The 19,358-nt window shown below is 34.8% G+C and overlaps 2 protein-coding genes across 2 annotated transcripts; one reads left to right on the top strand and one right to left on the bottom strand.

Moving 5' to 3' along the window:
* Positions 1 to 7,398: 7,398 nt before the first annotated feature.
* Positions 7,399 to 9,627, bottom strand: mrps21 (mitochondrial ribosomal protein S21). Its single transcript, XM_073822357.1, has 2 exons — positions 9,490 to 9,627; positions 7,399 to 7,802 (listed from the first exon to the last, which is right to left on the bottom strand). The coding sequence occupies exons 1-2, from the start codon at positions 9,570 to 9,572 to the stop codon at positions 7,622 to 7,624; spliced, it is 264 nt and encodes an 87-aa protein (XP_073678458.1). The 5' UTR covers positions 9,573 to 9,627; the 3' UTR covers positions 7,399 to 7,621.
* A 5,860-nt stretch (positions 9,628 to 15,487) lies between these two features.
* crabp2b (cellular retinoic acid binding protein 2, b) lies at positions 15,488 to 18,365 on the top strand. The gene is made up of 4 exons (XM_073822243.1): positions 15,488 to 15,648; positions 16,526 to 16,704; positions 16,989 to 17,105; positions 17,995 to 18,365. The coding sequence occupies exons 1-4, from the start codon at positions 15,555 to 15,557 to the stop codon at positions 18,043 to 18,045; spliced, it is 441 nt and encodes a 146-aa protein (XP_073678344.1). The 5' UTR covers positions 15,488 to 15,554; the 3' UTR covers positions 18,046 to 18,365.
* Positions 18,366 to 19,358: the final 993 nt, after the last annotated feature.

Raw genomic sequence — 19,358 nt, 5'->3', positions numbered from 1 at the left:
ATCCGGGGATTGTGCTTAGTGAGCCAGGGGTGTCCTAATACAATGGGGGCATGGGGGGAGTCCAGGATGTAGAAGGGGATACTCTCACTGTGGTTGCCAGACACAGTGAGAGTGACAGGTTCCGTGGTGCAGGTGATGTTGGGAAGGATCTGGCCATTGAGTGCGTGGACGGCGATGTTGTTGGTGAGGGGAAGGAGGGGGACTTGATGTAGACGTGCAAAAGTGAAGTCCATGAAATTACCTTCAGCTCCCGAATCCAGTAGTGCGGTGCAGTGAAGAGAGTGGTTGGACCATCTTAACCTAACCGGAAGGAGCGTGGAGGTAGCGCTGGATGAGGTCTTGCTAGCGGAGATCCCACCCGACAGTAGCCTCGAGTTTACTGCCGGGCTGGGCCTTTTACCGGGCAGCTAAAGGCAAAATGCCCCGCCGCCCCACAGTAGAGACAAAGGCCCTGGGACCTCCGCCTCTCCTTCTCCTCCCGGGTAAGCCGAGCTCGACCGACCTGCATGGGCTCGGGATCGTAGATGGGGCTGGCCGCGCCCTCGCCGCTGGCTCGAGATGGACCTCTCTCCACAGGGGGGAGCCGAGCGGGTAATCCCCGCCGCTCGGCTCGGGAGAGTCGAGAATCTACCCGCAGTGCCAGGTCTATGAGGCCGTCGAGGGTGGCGGGTAGATCCAGGGCGTAGATTTCCCTCTGGACGCGGTCAGCCAGCCCATGCAGGAACATATCCCACTGCGCTTCCTCGTTCCACTGACACTCCGCCGCCAGGGTGCGGAACTCGATGGAATAGTCCGAGACGGATCTCTCCCCCTGCCTGAGATCCGCCAAGACCCGCGCGGCCTCTCTTCCGGCGACCGCGCGGTCAAACACCCTCTTCATCTCGGCGGCTAGTGTCGTGAACGAGGAACAACAAGGATCCTGGTTTTCCCACACCGCCGTTCCCCACAGTGCCGCCTTCCCCGACAGTAGGGTGAGCACGAACGCCACCTTGCTCTCCTCGCTAGCGAACGTGCGCGGTTGAAGCGCGAAGTGCATAGAACACCTAGCGAGGAAAGCTCGGCAGAAGTTCGGCTCACCACTGTAGATCTCCGGTGTGGGGAGGCGGGGCTCCCACTGTGGGGCAGGACTGGATGGTGCCGGAGGAGCGGGAGGGGTGGGCGGTGTGGGCTGCGCAGCGGGAAGTTGCATATATTGCATCCGCTGGGTGAGCTCGGACACCTGCGCCACGAGAGCACCGATCGCCTGACCCATGGTCTGCTCTTGGCGATCCATCCGAGAGACACAGGCTTGCATAATCTCAGATGGGGTGGGTTCGGAAGAGCCTGCTGCTTCCATGACGTCAGATCGTTCTGTAACGGATGAATGAGGCAGAGAGGAAGCAAATGCAGTAACTCAGTTTATTAAAGATGTGGAGATGATACAAACAAATAGTGGTGACGGTGAATGTCTCTCGGATGCGTGGCGCAGAGGTAAGATGGTCGTGATGACGTGGCGTGATGATCCGTGCAGATGAGTCCCAGAGTGGTGAAGAAACGAATATCCAAAGTTGACACGAAGACACAATCCAACACGAACCCAACTCCAAAGACAACGACAGAGAGACGGAAAATCCACTGTGAACGATCTGACGGGGAAGGAGAGAATGAGGTGAGTATAAGTAGCCGTGATGATGAGGAACACCTGTGATGGGAATGATCGGCAGCTGTGCTGATGAGCATGACGAACAACACACACACACACACTGATCACGGGACCTGAGAACACGGCGGATCTGTGTACCGTGACAGTGAATTAGAATTTCGTATTTATATTTTCATTTTAATTATGTTATTCATGTTATTTAGTTGTGTTTCGCTTTTTTAAATAATAATAATTATTATTATAATAACAGACAACTATAAATATATTTTAATATATTAATAAATAAGGTTTTCCATAAAAATATTGCATTTTAAGTATATTAACAATTATATATGATATATTATTATAAGTTTAATTAATATTTTGAAAAAGTGAAGTAGAATTTTGTATTTTCATTTTAATTTTAGTTACAGTGTTATTTTGTTGTTTAGCTTTAAAAAAATAATAATAATCGTAATAATATAATAATAATAATTATTATAAATATTAATAAATAATAATAATTTTGTTATGTATATTAAAAATGATATATTATAGGTTTAATTATTATTTTAAATTAGTGAATTAGAATTTTGGTTTTGTATTTTTAGTGTTATTTAGTTGTGTTTCGCTTTTTTAAATAATAATAATAATAATAAATATATTTGTTTATTCATAAATAAATAAATGTTTTCCATAAAAAAATATTTGAATTAAATTTTTATTTTATTAAAAAAAAATATATATATATATATATATACATACATACATACATACATACATACATATACACACATTAAATAAATTTTATTTTTATGTATATTAAATGTATATGTAGACAGTTTTTTTTTTGCTGACATAGACCAGTGTTATTTTAATATTATAGGTGTAATTAATAATCTGATTTAGGTTTTTTTTTTACATATTTTAATTTTAGTTACAGTGTTATTTTATTGTGTTTTGCTTTTTTTTTCTTTAGTTTTTTTTTCAAATGCCTGTATAGGTTTGTTTTTATTTTTATTTTTACTTTAGTGTTAGTTAAACTAAATCAGAAATGCTCAAATAAAATGTAATTTTTTTTAGTTATAGTTACAGTATAACTATAATAACGCATGACATTGACCTAATGTGTCCTAATAGTGAGACGAAAAACATAGATATAAAAACTGTTTAAAATAATATAGTAATATAGTAATATATATATATATATATAGAAATTATTTTATATTATTATTATTATTATTATTATTATTATTATTATATAGTTTACCATAAAATAATAATTTAATGAAGAAGATTGGGGTTCATAAAATGCATGTTGTTCAGTGATTTTGCCAGAAAGAGCCAAATTAGTTTTAATCTTAAGTATTTTGCTTGTATTCTAAATAAATAATATTTTATTTAATAATACATTTAAACAAAATATTAATATGTATATTAAATAATACATATATATATATATATATATATATATATATATATATATATATATATATATAATACATAATAATAATACTTTAAATTTTTATTTATAAATAAATAAAGTAAAAAAAATGCATATTTTTTATATTGCACAGTATTGAACAGTAGCTTTGCATAAAGGAGAGGTTCAGTCCACAACTATACTGTGTGAACTCACTAGCAGCCCATCCCCCTGCATAGTTTACATATATAGAATGGATATTGTGAAAGCTGTGGAAGAATGCCACGTGGCTATACAATTTAGGATCTTTTTCTATGCACAGTTTAACATACACAATTATACTAACACAAACACAGCTTTATGTACAATAATTATGTTTAAAAATAGGAAACAATTCAAACATCGACTCTAAATAAAAGACTGTACAGTGAAAAAATAACAATTGTAAACGACATTGTTTATGTCCCAGAAGCAACTAAAGGAGCAGAAGTGGCACGTCTTAAATTTTCACTAGTTAGACTAAAATGCAAACATGACTTCATGGAAAGCAAACCACTTCAGCTACTTAGAGCGGAGGCCCCAGCCACAGCTATACATTGAACTGAATGACCCTCTAGAGAGAGACAGAACCATCCCCCATGTTAAACATATCACAGAGACCTTGAGCTCAGCAAAAGAACACTTACAAGTTCCTTCCAGTTAACATATACTGTGCAATTCAGCATAACGTGACTACATTTCCACAGTCTGAAGAGTTCCAGAACAGGCAATGTGTCTATTAACTTAATCTTAAAGAAACATTTCATCCAAAAATGACAACTGAGACCATCTAGGATGTAGTCCAATGTCTTCATCGGAACAGTTTTGTATAAATTTAGTATTACATCACTTGCTCACCAATGGATCCTCTGCAGTGAATTAGTGCCACCAGAATGAGAGTCCAAATAGCTGATAAAAACACTATACACTCCAGTCCATCACTTAAAAGTGATAAGTTAAAAGGAGAAGTTCATTTTAAGAACAAAAATTTTGATAATTTACTCACCCCCTTACCATCCAAGAAGTTCATGTCTTTCTTTCTTCAGTCGAAAAGAAATTATGTTTTTTAGGAAAACATTTTAGGATTTCTCTCCATATAGTGGACTTCTATGGTGCCCCCGAGTTTGAACTTCCAAAATGCAGTTTAAATGCAGCTTCCAAAGCCCTTTAAATTATCTCAGCTGAGGAAGAAGGGTCTTATGTAACGAAACGAAATTGACAATTTATATAGATTTTAACCTTAATTGCTTATGTTGTCTCTGCGTCAACAAGAAAATTAGTTTTTTTTCGACATACCCTAACTGTCTTGAACTGGAATACATAGAGTTGACAGAGAGCTAGAAAATATGAGCATTTAGGGCTAAAAAGTATATTAAATGTCAGGGTTTTTTTTTTTTTTTAATAACCCATCGTTTTGTTAGATAAGACCCTTCTTTCCTCAGCTGGGATCGTTTAGAGCCCTTTTGAAGCTGCATTCTGGAAGTTCAAACTCGGGGGAACCATAGAAGTCCATTATATGGAGAGAAATTCTGAAATGTTTTACTCAAAAAACATAATTTCCTTAAAACTAAAGAAAGAAAGACATGCACATCTTGGATGACAAGGGGGTTAGTAAATTATCTGTACATTTTTGTTCTGAAAGTGAACTACTCCTTTAATATCTTGTGAAGTAAAAAGCTGTTTGTAAGTAACCAATCCTTCATCAAGGATTATTTCTGGCTAAATACGAGTCTATACACTTCCTCCAGTGGAAATGTCCATCCCCTGTTGCCCTTGCCCAAAATGCAAGAAAAAAAAATTATATCGTTTTCTATATATGTATTAATAATCATTATTAAAATATAAAGAGCAATAATCTACAATAATGTTTTTTGTCATAATATTGCAGCCCTGTGAGCTCCTGTTTTTTACACGTATAGTTTAGATAAAATTTTAAACAGTTAACAAAGTTAAATAACTGGGACATGTGATAAGAGATGACCTCCTTGATGATGATGATGTGCAGCGTCAGTGTGGTAAACTGTATGGGCAGGCAAACATGCTGGCTCACAAATTTAATATGTGTACTAAAGACGTTAAAATATCACTCTTCAAAACGTATTGCACTCCACTGTATACTGCTCAACTGTGGTGTAATTTTAGTATTGCAAAAATGAAAAAACTTCAAGTGGCTTATAATGATGCTTTAAGAATTGTGCTTAAAATTCCCAGGTGGAGTAGTGCCAGTGAAATGTTTGTGACTAACAATGTGCCTACTTTTAAGGCTGTTCTGAGAAATTTTATGTATAGATTTATGTGCAGATTGACTGAGTCTACGAACATGATTGTTGTGTCTTTAACTGATGTTTCGAAGAGTGACACAAGGTACTCATCTTGCTTCTGGAAACGTTGGACCCGATGCTTGTATGTGTTTTAAAAATGATGACTCTTTTTAAATGTTTTGTATTGTTTTTGTGTCTTGAATAAAGTTGATTGATTGATTGAGTCTATTGTTATTGACAACAGTTTAAAATATTGATTAAAGTAATTGGATTATTAGATAACCGAAGTATTGACATCAAAGACAACGTATGAAGAGCTTTTTCTAAAACAGATACTGTAACTCCGTTTTTTTTTGTTTTTTTTTTTACATTTTTAAAAATCACATTTTTTATGTTATCATGTCCTTATTGTGTTAGTTAGCTGTATTTTTTGTTATTTTTTACTTTATATAAAAATTACCCAACTGCAATTTGATTTAGATTAATTTAAATGCACAATGAAAAAAAAAACATTTTTGAAAATGATTAAAAATGGAGTTATCTGATTTTGCAAATTAACTCGTTTTTTTTTTTTTACATTTTTAAAAATCAAGTTTTTTATGTTATGTCTTTATTGAGTTAGTTAGCTGTATTTTTTGTTATTTTTTACTTTATATCAAAATTACCCAACTGCAATTTGATTTAGATTAATTTAAATGCACAATGAAAAAAAAAAAAAATTTTTTTGAAAATGATTAAAAATGGAGTTATCTGATTTTGCAAATGAACTCGTTTTTTTTTTTTTTTTTTACTTTTTTAAAAATCACATTTTTTATGTTATCATGTCTTTATTGTGTTAGTTAGCTGTATGTTTTGTTATTTTTTACTTTATATCAAAATTACCCAACTGCAATTTGATTTAGATTAATTTAAATGCACAATGAAAAAAAAAAAAAAAATTTTTGAAAATGATTAAAAATGGAGTTATCTGATTTTGCAAATGAACTCGTTTTTTTTTTTTTTTTACTTTTTTAAAAATCACGTTTTTTATGTTATCATGTCTTTATTGTGTTAGTTAGCTGTATGTTTTGTTATTTTTTACTTTATATCAAAATTACCAAACTGCAATTTGATTTAGATTCATTTAAATGCACAATGAAAAAAAAAAAAACATTTTTGAAAATGATTAAAAATGGAGTTATCTGATTTAGCAAATGAACTCATGTTTTTTTTTTTAATAAGGTGATTATAAAAATTGCCCTTACAAATGTAAAAAACTGCCCCTGAAAATCAATTCCAGGAAGCAAATATCATCCCTCAATGAAGAAATTAATTTCTGACCCTGACCAGCATATTTGTTTTGAACAGTTTTCCAGTTGTAAATGGTGTTTAAACTTTGCATACTTCCCTCCTGATTCAGATGAGACTTTTTCACTAGAAAAGAAATCATAGATAGAGGACTTGTATGTTAGTATTTTAGCTGGCCATCAAATACAGCATCGTTGCTATGGTGCCACTACCCAATTGTCAAAAAGGTAAAACTGTAACTGAAAATTGAGTAATTCAAATAAATAAATGAACAAACACCCCTATGCATAGTTTAAAATTGAGATTATTTAATATGTAATTGATTGCACTAAAAGTTTGGAAACATTGTGAATTTTTAACCATTCATCTTTTAAATGACTTTCACCCTGTTAGTGTGTAACCAGTAAAAGCAGGTCTGCTTTCATCTAGAACCACTGTTGTTTGCTTAAGTAATTGCTAGCCATGTGACACATAGTATTTTCTTCTCACAAAGCCTGTTTTAGTCTGCTTTCTAAACATCTGGTTATTCCACTTTACCAGACAATACATCTTTAGCAAAACTGCGAAGCCTCAGATTTCACCAGATAAGCTCTACTTTTTTAAAATGTTAGTATGCAGAAAAGATCAGATTAATGTGTATCTTTTTTCACCTTTTGGCTGAATTCGTTTTCTACTTTAAACTTTAACCATTTTAGCTGCTTTCAGCATTTAAAATTCCAAACAAAAACACAAATTCATATTTATTAACAATGTATCAAACATTCTGATGATTTTACAGCTTTTTATTATTAACAACATACAACAGTTAGTCAACATGCTAAGTCAACAATATCACAACATCCAAAGTGGAAGTAAGGTGACAACAGTCCTGACAACACAGTCTTGCAATGACCTTTTAATGGTGGATGTGTAAAATGTTCCTGTGGATCTTCATCTTCTGAGGCAGATCACAGTGCATGACTCATGCATGAATAGTCAGTTTATTTCATTTTAACATCCAAGCCATGGGTCTTGTCTTTGTGCCCTTGATACGAAAGATATCTTTCTGGCCATCTCAGTGTTGTAGATTCTCTTACAGCTCTCGTAGCTCTCTCTCTCTCGCTTACGACAGGGTTTCTCATAGTACCTTCTGCGCTTCACAGATTCAATTATTCCATCAGTGGACAGCACTCTGCAGAGAAAAAGAGCATGTAACATCTGTAAACATGAAATATCAATGTATTATTTGGTTATATGGTGAAAACAAAGCAACCTTGCAAAGCAAATCCAAGCTTAAGGGTTGCAAAAACCAATCCAAGGTAAGAGTTTTAATCTTATGTTAAAGCCCAGATTGCAAGACTACAACTCAACTGCACCCTCTAATGAAACTTAAGCAATAATACATCTCTCTTAAAAACCTCTTTATACATACACACTTCCAGTTAAAAGTTTTTGAACAATAGTACGTTTTTTAAAGAAGTCTCTTCTGCTCCCTAAAGTACAGCAAAAACAGTAGAATAATTGTAAATATTTTTACTATTTAAAATAACTGCTTTCTATTTGAATATATTTTAAAAAGTAATTTATTCCTGTGATTTCAACACTGCATTTTTAGCATCATTACTCCAGTCACATTATCCTTTAGAAATCATTGTAATTTCCTTATTTATGCTCAAAAAACATGTATTATTATTATGATGTTGAGAACAGCTGAGTAGAATATTTTCAGTTTTCTTTGATGAATAGAAAGTTCAGAAGAACAGCATTTATCTGAAACAGAAATCTTTTGTAACATTATAAATGTCTTTATCATTACTTTTGATCAATCCTTGCTAAATAAAGGTATTAAATCCTAGCTTTTGAAAGGTATAGTGTATAATCTTACTAAAGCCATTTATTTGAGATAAAAGCTGATTTTTGGATATTTCTATTAATCAAATAATCCTGAAAAAAATGTACTCCACTGTTTAAAAAAATTGTATAAAATAATAAAAAATGTTTAATAAAAAATTAAAAATGATAAGTTACATTTTAAAATATATTTAAAGCAGAAAACAGTTATTTTAAATAGTAAAAATATTTCACAATATTACCGCATTTGCTGTAATTTGGATTAAAAAGAATGCAGGCCAGACTTCTTAAAAAAAAAACATTCAAAATCTTACTGTATTTATATATATTATTATGTATTGACATTATTACTTTAATTAATTTACCTAGGGCTATTACTTTGTGTTATTTTGTTTTGCTTTTATTTTTTTATTATTGATATTTAATATGTTAATATTACTTGTTTATTTGCACTATTATTTGACAGTGTATCATTTCTCATTTAGTTTATATTTAGCTGCAATAAATTTAGCTGGTAATAAAAACACGTTCATGCTAATAAAGCACACTAAGATTTAAATAATTTATCCGTGTGACTTTTCAAACCATATTAGAGGTCCGGCAACCGTAGTTCTTATAGTTAACTATAACTAAAAAATGCGGGGGGAAAAAACATAAATAATAGATGCAAATGCTGCCAAATACTTTAGGGTGTAACGTTAGGTGCTAGGCCAATGTGAGATTTATACACTTTATAGAAATTTAATTTACGATTTACCTTCTAACTAATGACATGTTACACATTATATAATATACTAATGTTCTTTAACATGAAAATCCAGTTTGATACTGAGACTTGAGTCTGGGGTCACTGGGTTTGCAACGCATATATAATTCGGATGCATCAACTAATGACCTACTGAGAACAGAACATTAGCGGCAGTCGTGTTATGATCTGGTCACATCGGTTATTAGCGCTTAACTAAAATATTTATAACGACATTTTGTACACACATATATATAAAACTCTCCAGACATCGCATAAGTACCTGCTCAGAGCGCCATATGCTGCATCGACATTGCCGTTCTGGACCATGACAGTCCGAGCAACGAAGCGAAGGTGGTTCGCCATGTTTCTTCTGTGTTACCGTCAACTGTGCACGACTGGAAATGCAATGTGTTGAGCAGACAGTTCCTGGAAGGTGGAAGTAAGCGCGCCAACTCTAGGTGGCGCCAAATAGATTTAAAAAAAATAACGGTTGCGCTTCTTGGAGAACATGCACTTTGTATTTCAAGGGCTCAATCACGCCTGAGAGGAATTATTTCAGGTAAATTAGATTAATAGACGTAGATAAATTAAAAAGGAACCTAACAGAATGAAAATGAGAAGATGTAAAATGAGATAAAACTAGCAACTGCTCAGTGAGAGATTAGTAGTTATTAGCCTACAGAAATTTGGATAGTATTATTTGGACAGTAGTAATCTCTAGGAACCATATTTGTTGATTAGACAAGGAATTCCCTGCTGAAAAAAAAAGATAAAACCAACCTGGCCAGCTAAGACCGGGAAAGTGGCCAAAACCCCTCTAAAACCAGCCTGCTGACCAGCTAAAACCAGCCAACCAGGCTGGTTTTAGCTGTGTTTTTTTTTTCAGCAGGGTTAAAGGAATAGTTCACCCAAAAATAAAAATTCTGTCATTAATTACTTACCCTCATGTCTTTTCAAACCCATAACACTGTGTCCTAACTAGGCGCGACACGACAAGATTCCAGCGACAAGCCATTTGGGTGTCCACACCAGATGCAATATCACAGCCTATCAGGCTGGTTTTAGCTGGTCATAATGCTGGTTTTAGAGATGTTTTGGCCTCTTTCCCAGCCTGGCCTATATATAAAGCTGTCCCTCATCTTAGTTCATCACAATCTCACAGAGATACGTTGTAATCAGTGAAGTTCGAATCTCTCTTCTCTACATCATGTCTACGTTGTTATACTGAGATGATTTGTGTTGAACACAATACCTCAACAAAAACTCTGGCGATTTGAGCAGTGAGTGGATTCTAATTTAAACGCCTCTGATTCAAGAAATTAACAGATATGTGACCCTGGACCACAAAACCAGTCATAAGGTTAAATTTTACAAAACTGAGATGTATACATCACATGAAAGCTCAATAAATATGCTTTCCATTGATGTATGGTTTGTTAGGGTAGGACAATATTTGGCCGAGATACATCTATTTGAAGATCAAGAATCTGAGGGTGCAAAAAAATCAAAATACTGAGAAAATCACCTTTAAAGTTCTCCAAATTAAGTTCTTAGCAATATTACTAATCAAAAATTACATTTTGATATATTTACAGTAGGAAGTTCACAAAAAAATCTTGTCCAATCTCCAAAGTGCAAACCATAATGCACTGGATAGTTTGCTAAATCTCCCAATAAATAGCATTATTACAGCTTTAACTGAGGGTTCTATTGATTTCATTTGAGGATGCTTATCACCCTCTAGCACCCCCGTAGAACTTGGCCTGGGACACGGTGTAAAACGTTTGCTTGTCTTCAGAATACAAATTAAGATATTTTTGATGAAATCAGAGACCTTTCTGATCCTACCACGTTCAGCGTCCAGAAAGGTGCCAAGAACATTGACAAAATAGTTCTGACATCAATGGTTCAACAGTAATGTTATGAAGCTACAAGAATACTTTTTGTGTGCAAAAAAACTTAAAATAACAACTTTATTCAACATTTCTTCTGCTCCACATAACCCTAAATGCCATTTTGGAGAGTACTACACGCATGCGCATACCTTGTTTTGCACTAGGGTTGCCAGGTTTTTACTACAAAACCCAGCTAATTGCTACTCAAAACTAGCCCAGTCGCATTTGGCATGGTTCCCCTGGTACAACGTTTCACGTTCACTACGTTATTGGGATCGCTTCAACCCGCGGATATGAAAAACAACCCACGGCAACATTGTTAAAGTTGCCCAATTCCGCGGAAAAACTGCAGACTTGGCAACACTGATCAGCGCGTAAACAACGCACTGCGCCTTGTTTATGTTCAGAGGAATGCATGTGCATTTAGATCATTTTAGCCATCTTTTGAAATTTTATTATCACATTTTCAGTAAATTCTCACCTGAAAGATGATTAACAGGACAAGAAAATCCTCTTACAGTAATATTCTCTGGGAAGCATTTTTGTTGAATAGACAAGAAATTAAAGGGATAGTTCACCCGAAAAAATGAAAATTCTGTTAATTACTAACTAAGATTTTTCAATGAAATCCGAGAGCTCTCAAAACCCTCCATAGATAGCAAGTGTCCTACCATGTTCAAGGTCAACAACGACAAAATAGTCAATGTAACATCAGTGGTTCAACTGTAATGTTATGAAGCTACGAGAATACTTTTTGTGCGCAAAAAAAAAAATTCAACAATTCTGGTTCACAAAAGGTTCTTTGTGGCAAATAAGGTTCTTCAGATTATAAAAGGGTAAGCAAGAAATGCTTCTTTAAAAAACCTTTGACTTAATGGTTCTTTGTGGAACCAAAAATGGTTCTTTATGGCATCACTTAAAGAACCTTTTGAAGCACCTTTATTTATAAGAATGTAGAGTGACGCGGAGAAGAGGATTTTTGAATGAAGTTGTTATTTGAGTTTTTTTGCACAAAAAAAGGATTCTTGTAGCTTCGTAAAATTACGGTTGAACCACTGATGTCACATGGACTATTTTGTCAATGTTCTTGGTACCTTTCTGGACCTTGAACGTGGTAGGACCCTTGCTGTCTAAGGTCAGAAAGCTCTCAGCTTTTATCAAAAATATCTAAATTTGTGTTCCGAAAATGAACGAAGGTCTTACGGGTTTGGATCAACATGAGGGTGAGTAATTAATGACATAATTTTCATTTTGGGGTGAACTATCCCTTTAAGATACTTTATTTCTAAATAAAATTCATCATGTTTTTCATTTTAGAAGTTAGATGTACATATAACATAACATGCCGTATTTTAACTAAGCGTGTTCTATATTTATTAGGCCCATTGAACTTCTATTATGTTTTGTGACATAAAGGGCTCTTCAGTTTATTCTAGCATATGCACTTAGATCATGAGTGGTTGTTATTACAAACTGCTCACTTAGCCTGCAAAATAATTGACTTTTTATGTTGAAATATTCCCCCTCCTTCTGCTATCTTTCTGTTTCATACATGAATTCCTCTTCATCTCCTGGATAATGGGGTCAGTAGTAGGTGAGTGTGGGATCAGGATTGTTTTCTCATTCAAATTCAAGTAGCTTTATTGACCCGACCACTTCAAAGAAAGCCTTGCTGACGTGCTTTTAGGGAAAGCATTCAAAGTGAGAGCAAGAAAACAGCTTGAACTTTTGCCACTGTCTCCATTCTGACTGAAAATACAGTCTCTCTCTCTCTCTCTCTCTCTCTCTCTCTCTATCTCTCTATCTCTCTCTTTCTTGCTCGTCTTCCCCCTCCACTTTTTCTCTGTTCCATTTCCAGGGATATCATTTCTTATCCAGACTTGTTGAAATGTTATTGGTAGGAGGGGTGGGATCAGGGGGTAAAGGGAGAAAAAAGGGACGGGTGGGGAGCAGCTCAGGAATCGGCTGGTAATTACCTCCGAGCATTTGGAGAAGAGGATGTGGTTTCAGTTTACACGGCCTCATTCTTTCTCTCCTCCCTGGCTGCCTTTTGGCCACTCAAACACTCCATTTGCTTCTCGTCTCCTCTCTGCTTCTTTCACGCCATTTGTATGAGGAATGTGGAGACGTGCACAAAAAGAACAAAAGCGAAATGAAGTGACGCAGATTAGAGCAAAGCGAGAGAAAGAGAGAATGAATGAGTGGGCTGGGAGAGAATGAGTAGAACTGATTAGGGAAAAGTAATAATAATGCTTCAATCATTTATTAAGGTCATACTGAGCCGGTGGCAAAATTCATGTGAATAAGCAAAAAAAAAAGTCAAGTAGCGCTTTTAACGAAACAGTATTAAATGGGAAAACAGTGTGTCGATAATGCAAAAAGACTATAGTAAACACTCAATTTTCAGTTATAGCCAGTTAAAAAGCTCTTATTGAAAGAAATTTCAGAATTCAAGGTCTGAAATGGATGGAAAACAGCGGTGTCTTTTGTTAAAGCATTTTAAGATAAAGCTCTTTAGTTCCAGATCAACAGACAGTGAACATAAGAACTTTATAACAATAATTTTATGGCAAATATAGAATGGGATGCTTTTTCAGCAACCCTGTCTGCATAATATTTTTAAAAAAGGGCAAATTAAATGTAATCAAGCAGAAATATTACCTTATACATTACCAGTCAAAAGTTTTTGAACAGTAAGATTTTTAATGTTTTTTAAAAAAGCATTGAATCGAAGAAGCCTGCATTTATTTGATATAAAGTACTGCAAAACAGTAAAAAATTGTAATATTTTTAAATTATTATTTTAAAAATTGTAAAATAACTGCTTTCTATTTGAATATATTTTAAAATGTAATTTATTTGTGATTTTGAAGCTGAATTTTTAAAATCACAACAGTCACATGATTCTTCAGAAATCATTCTGATTTGCTGCTAAAACATTTATTATTATTATGTTGAAAACAGCTCTCTATAACTCCAGTCACATGATCCACCAGAAATTGTTCTACTATTCTGATTTCCTGCTCAAAAACATTTATTATTAATATCATTATGTTAAAAAACAGCTAAGTGTATTTTTTCAGGTTCCTTTTATGAATAGAAAGTTTTAAAGAGCAGCATTTATCTGAAATAGAAATCTTTTGTAACATCATAAATGTCTATATCATCACTTTTGATCAATTCACAGCATCCTTGCTAAATAAAAGTATTAATTTCTATAATTTATTTTAAAAAAAATATATACTGACTCCAAGCTTTTGAAGCTTTTTTTATTTCAGATAATACTGATATTTGGATCTTTCTATTAATCAAAGAATCCTGAGAAATGTACACAACTGTTTAAAATATTAATAATTATAATAAATGTTTCAAATCAGCATATAATAGAATGATTTCTGAAAAATCATGTGACACTAAAGACTGGAGTAATGATACTGAAAATTCAACTTTGATCACAGGAATAAATTACATTTTAAAATAAATTCAGATAGAAAACAGTAACTTTAAATAGTAAAAAAAAAAAATGCAGTTTTTGCTGTACTTTGGATGAAATAAATGCAGAACATTAAAAATCACAGTTCAAAAACTTTTGACTGGTAGTGTATATAATAAATATAATTTTAAGATTTGTATTGTTTTGCTATATTTTTCTATTATCAATATGATTTTACTCTGTTATTTAAAAAATATATATTGTTATGGTCTCAACAAAAAGTTATTTAGATTTGTTTTGAAACATAAAGTCCCTCAAAACTTTAGAGGAGGTCTAAATGCAAATTCAAAGCCTGAGTCTTGTTAGGACACAGATACAGATCAAACTACAGCAGCTCTCAGCAAGAGACAGAAGACAGCCGAGATTTGAAGCTGTGATATGATTGACTGACAATGGCTGACTGTTGTGGTCTGAATACTAACAAAGCTCAGCATGAGATGTCTTTGTTGGCATGTTTGTATGGGAGAAAGGGAGCTGACTAATATGGGGTTTTCCATGTATTTTGCAACAACTCAATTTTTAAACAAAAGCTCCTTGTTTGACAAAATCTCCAAAACATAATGGAATGCTTTTTCAATTTAGTAGACGATAACTAAATGTAAATAAAATAACAACTTGAGTCCAAAGTGAGAATCCCTGGATGCTGCAAGTTAATAATAAATGACAAATAACATGTTTTAGGATGCAATTAAAGAAATTAGCAGTATATATGACCCAATCGCTCAAGCCAAATGGTGGGGCAAATAGGGGTCTTGTTGAATCTTTACTGGAAGCACATGGTTCGCCAGCAGCGGCCGCCCAATGAAACGCGGCACAAGCGCAAACGCTCCTGATTGGTCGAGAACTCAGCGCACATTCGCAGGCTGATCTGAGAGAGAGAAAGTCTGCTAAACGCCGGCGGATGAGAGGAGAAGAGCGGTCCAAAACAACGGTCTGTAAGAAAAGATACGAAGAAACATGGAGTCAAACACGGAGAGGACGTTTGCTGACTTTTCTGGATCATGGAAAATGAAAAGCTCCGAAAATTTCGAGGAACTTCTAAAAGCTCTCGGTGAGTTTTCCAAGATTCGTCATTATTATAAAAGTTATATCGAATATATATTTTTAAGCTTCTAATGTGACTTTTGTATTCCTATTGGATTGTATTTTTAATTAATTTACAAGTAATTTTAATATTTTTTTTGATGCTGAAAAAATGTCAAGGCAGTGTAACTAGACAGTAAAATGAAAAAAAGTTTCATTAAACCTCCGAAATAGAACGTGTTTGCAAAAGTAATTTAGTATACATATGCCTATTTTGTATTATTACGTCTTAAAAATAAATAAATATATTAATAAATAATAATAATAAATATAAAATAGCCATTTTGTTATCATTTGACAAGAAAACTATAACCCTAAAAGAACCCCATGCATGACTGCATGTCAGTGTCATTCATTATTTATTACTTTTTTTTTAAAAGATATTTTGTTCAGGTCAAACTAAGGAAGCATTTGATAATCTATGGAAAGCTGCATGGAAAAACGTTCTGCTTCACTTCCTCATGGGATTGCGATTAGGCTCACAAACCCTAATACGGGGCCCCTCGGCCAGCCGTTTGGCTCTGTAGACACACCGTCCCTCGACCCCAATTATTCACTCAAGGGGGAGTTCACTTAGAACAAGTACGCCGTTGCCCTTAAATAAAAATTAAAAATTGAGAATGAATCCACTGTATTGACTCAATATTTAAAAGGTAAAGATTTCCTTGGTGTAAACATTAACACTAGAGCACCTGATTTTAATTGCATAAATATGCGACCACTGTTTAGACGTTAAAACATTCCAGTGCAAATTGGACACGCTTGTTAAAGACAGGAAATTGGCTGTAGGAAATGATAAATGGCCTTTTAATTTCTTAGCACATTTGTATGTGTGTGTTCCGCAGGCGTCAATGTCTTTCTGAGGAAGATTGCAGTTGCAGCAGCTTCCAAACCAGCTGTTGAGATTACGCAGCAGGGGGAAAGTCTCTCCATTCAGACCTCCACTAGCGTGCGGACCACTCATGTGTCCTTCACGGTGGGCGAGTCCTTCAACGAGGCTACGGTGGATGGACGCCCATGCACGGTAATGCCACCCATCCAAACATCTCAGCACATCATATTTTCTCTCTGTTAACTGCTACACATGAGCATATTGCATAAGATTTATTAGTAGAAAATATCAAAGTCTTAATGTATTATTAATTATATTTAATACTAAACATTATATGTCCAAATCTGAGTTCACTTTTAGTCACACACAAACACAATGACGTGTTTTCAACAAGCTTTGAGACTCTATAAAGACATTTTAAATCAATATCTCTGCTTTTAGCACTTTTCTAACTGTTTCTAACCATTTCCCATCAGAGTTTTCCAAAATGGGAGACAGACCGTAAAATCACTTGTGAGCAGACTTTGCAGAAGGGGGAGGGGCCTGAGACATCATGGACACGTGAACTGACCAATGATGGCCAACTGATTCTCGTAAGTGCACTGCTTATTTGACAAATAGAGAGTTTGCACTTATGTATATTGGTGATATTTGGATGTAAACAACAGCATGGATTGCATGGTTAATGTAGCCTACTGAATATGTTGTTCTGCTAATTTATGCTGTCTAAACCATGGAAAAAAACATGTGGAAGCTGCTAAAACATATGGAGAAGGACTTAGTAAGCAGGAAAGGGCTCATTATTTTGACAAACTGTTAAAGTTAATAGGTAGTAAATATAACGTACGAGCAGTATTGATTAAGATATTAGACTAATATTTCACTTACCTGACCAGAAATGATAAGAACGAACATGAATGTTGTCAAGATTCTTGCTCTGGAAATCCTGGTTCAGTTTGGCCAACCACAAACGCCTTTTGTTCCTCTGACATTTTTTTTGCACTCTTCTCTTTGATTTGTTATAACTTTTGGCAGTCTGTAGTACTCCAAATGTTTTTCCTGGTTTGACCGAGTAGTACAGCCCAAAACATGACAATAATTGACCATTTTCAGCAGCAATAATCATCAAAATATGTGAATTTCGTTCGGTTCAGTGGCATTGTTTATGTTCAGTATTGTTTACTTCTCTTATTATAGTTCACATTATCATAAAAGTCACACTGCTCTCATGTAGACCACTTACCGTAAACAAGCCCCTCACTGTCTGTGTTTTTTGTTCCTAATTGTTATCTTGTACCTTTCATTTCGGTAAATCGGTGTTGGAACTTAAAAAGAGTATTCTTTGAATTCAGAGAACAAGATCTGGTTGGATATGTGAATATATAACATCTGTCGACATGTTTAAGCCCATCGGATAAGGATCTTGAATTGTTTAAGCAGTTAGTTGGTGGTTTCTTAACATTTCTGATGTTTATCTTCCAGACCATGAGGGCCGGAGATGTCGTCTGCACCCGTGTGTATGAACGAGACTGAAGGATCCTTAGATTTCAGTTCATATTCCATTGAATTTCAACATGTCCACAATGTGCTAAATTGCTAGTCTATCTTGTACAAATAGTCTGTTTCTTTTACTTTTTATATGTTTGATATGTGCTATGTTTGTGTGCCAGAGAAGGAGAAATGTACTTGTATAAAGATGGTAGTTTGTGTTGTTCTTTTTGGTGCATTGGCTGAAAAGTATATTTATTATTGTCGTTTGTGCATTTTATGTTGCAGTTTCATGTATATGCCACAATGTGGCTCATCAATCAGTGTATTTGGCAATAAACTTTTATACTTATAAACCCTCCAAAGTCTTATAACTAATTCATTGTCATCTGGCCTTGGTTGCACTTTTACACTCATTTTCTGCCTCATTCCTTTTCTTCAAAGTGCTCTTTGTATCTGTTCTTGCTTTCTGTCTCCTGATCCAACCACTTACAATTTTTAACAGCACTATAAATTTGTATTTCATGAGTTTACATCAATTGTTGAAATATTTCCTGGCAAGAAGTAAAAAGGGAATGGGGGAGAGGTATGGAAAGAGTGAGCAAACGTTAGAAAAGAAAAATAATTTCATATTTTTAAGGTTATATTCCCTCTGCTCTTTCTCCCATCTGTTGCTAGTTACTGCATGAGGTCAGGGAGAACGGCTGTCATTTCTCATTCTTTTTGTCTTTCTGCAGCCAGATTCATGTTCCAAACTGTCGTTCGATTTTAAATCTAGGGCAAATGCTTATGAAAGTTTAATAAAATAATATGTATGAGTAAATGATGCAAAGTGCTGCTGATGAAAAGCAAAATTAAGTTACAAGTCTTTCTTCCACTCTTCATATCTTTCTTTTTTCTACACACACACACACACACACACACACACACACACACACACACACACACACACACACACACACACACACACACACACACACACACACACACACACACTTATTTAGCAGAGTTCAGAGACTGCTGTGTTTTTTCAGTCTGCTGCCAATGATGAATTTTCCAGGTTCCAGACAACAGAGCTCACAGTGGACTTATTCAAGATTGCACATAATTTCAGTCCGCTGTGTTGCGTATGTGTGTTCTGCAAGTCTCAATGGCCCTGTTAAGAGTTTTAAGCTCACATAACCTATGATGTCTTAAAAATGTATGTGTGCCGCAGTGTACTGAGGTTGCAGTTAAGTTCACACACTTTCTGGAAGGGGTTGAAAAAATCCATACACTCTGCTTAACATCAGAGGCAGTTACTGTATTTTTGTGGTGTTTGCTAAAACATGAATCACTGCAAGAATAATTGCAACCAC

The sequence above is a fragment of the Garra rufa genome, chromosome 17 (genome assembly GCF_049309525.1).
Source record: "Garra rufa chromosome 17, GarRuf1.0, whole genome shotgun sequence".
In the NCBI taxonomy this organism is placed as follows: Eukaryota; Metazoa; Chordata; class Actinopteri; order Cypriniformes; family Cyprinidae; genus Garra; species Garra rufa.
This window is presented reverse-complemented; position numbering and strand designations above follow the sequence as displayed.

Excerpts from the sequence above, each read along its gene's own strand:
- mrps21 (XM_073822357.1), bottom strand. The coding sequence starts at position 9,572 with ATGGCGAACCACCTTCGCTTCGTTGCTCGGACTGTCATGGTCCAGAAC. Across the intron at positions 7,803-9,489 it reads GCATATGGCGCTCTGAGCAG|AGTGCTGTCCACTGATGGAA; the intron begins GTACTTATGCGA and ends TTTTCTCTGCAG.
- crabp2b (XM_073822243.1), top strand. The coding sequence starts at position 15,555 with ATGGAGTCAAACACGGAGAGGACGTTTGCTGACTTTTCTGGATCATGG. Across the intron at positions 15,649-16,525 it reads GGAACTTCTAAAAGCTCTCG|GCGTCAATGTCTTTCTGAGG; the intron begins GTGAGTTTTCCA and ends TGTGTTCCGCAG. Across the intron at positions 16,705-16,988 it reads TGGATGGACGCCCATGCACG|AGTTTTCCAAAATGGGAGAC; the intron begins GTAATGCCACCC and ends ATTTCCCATCAG.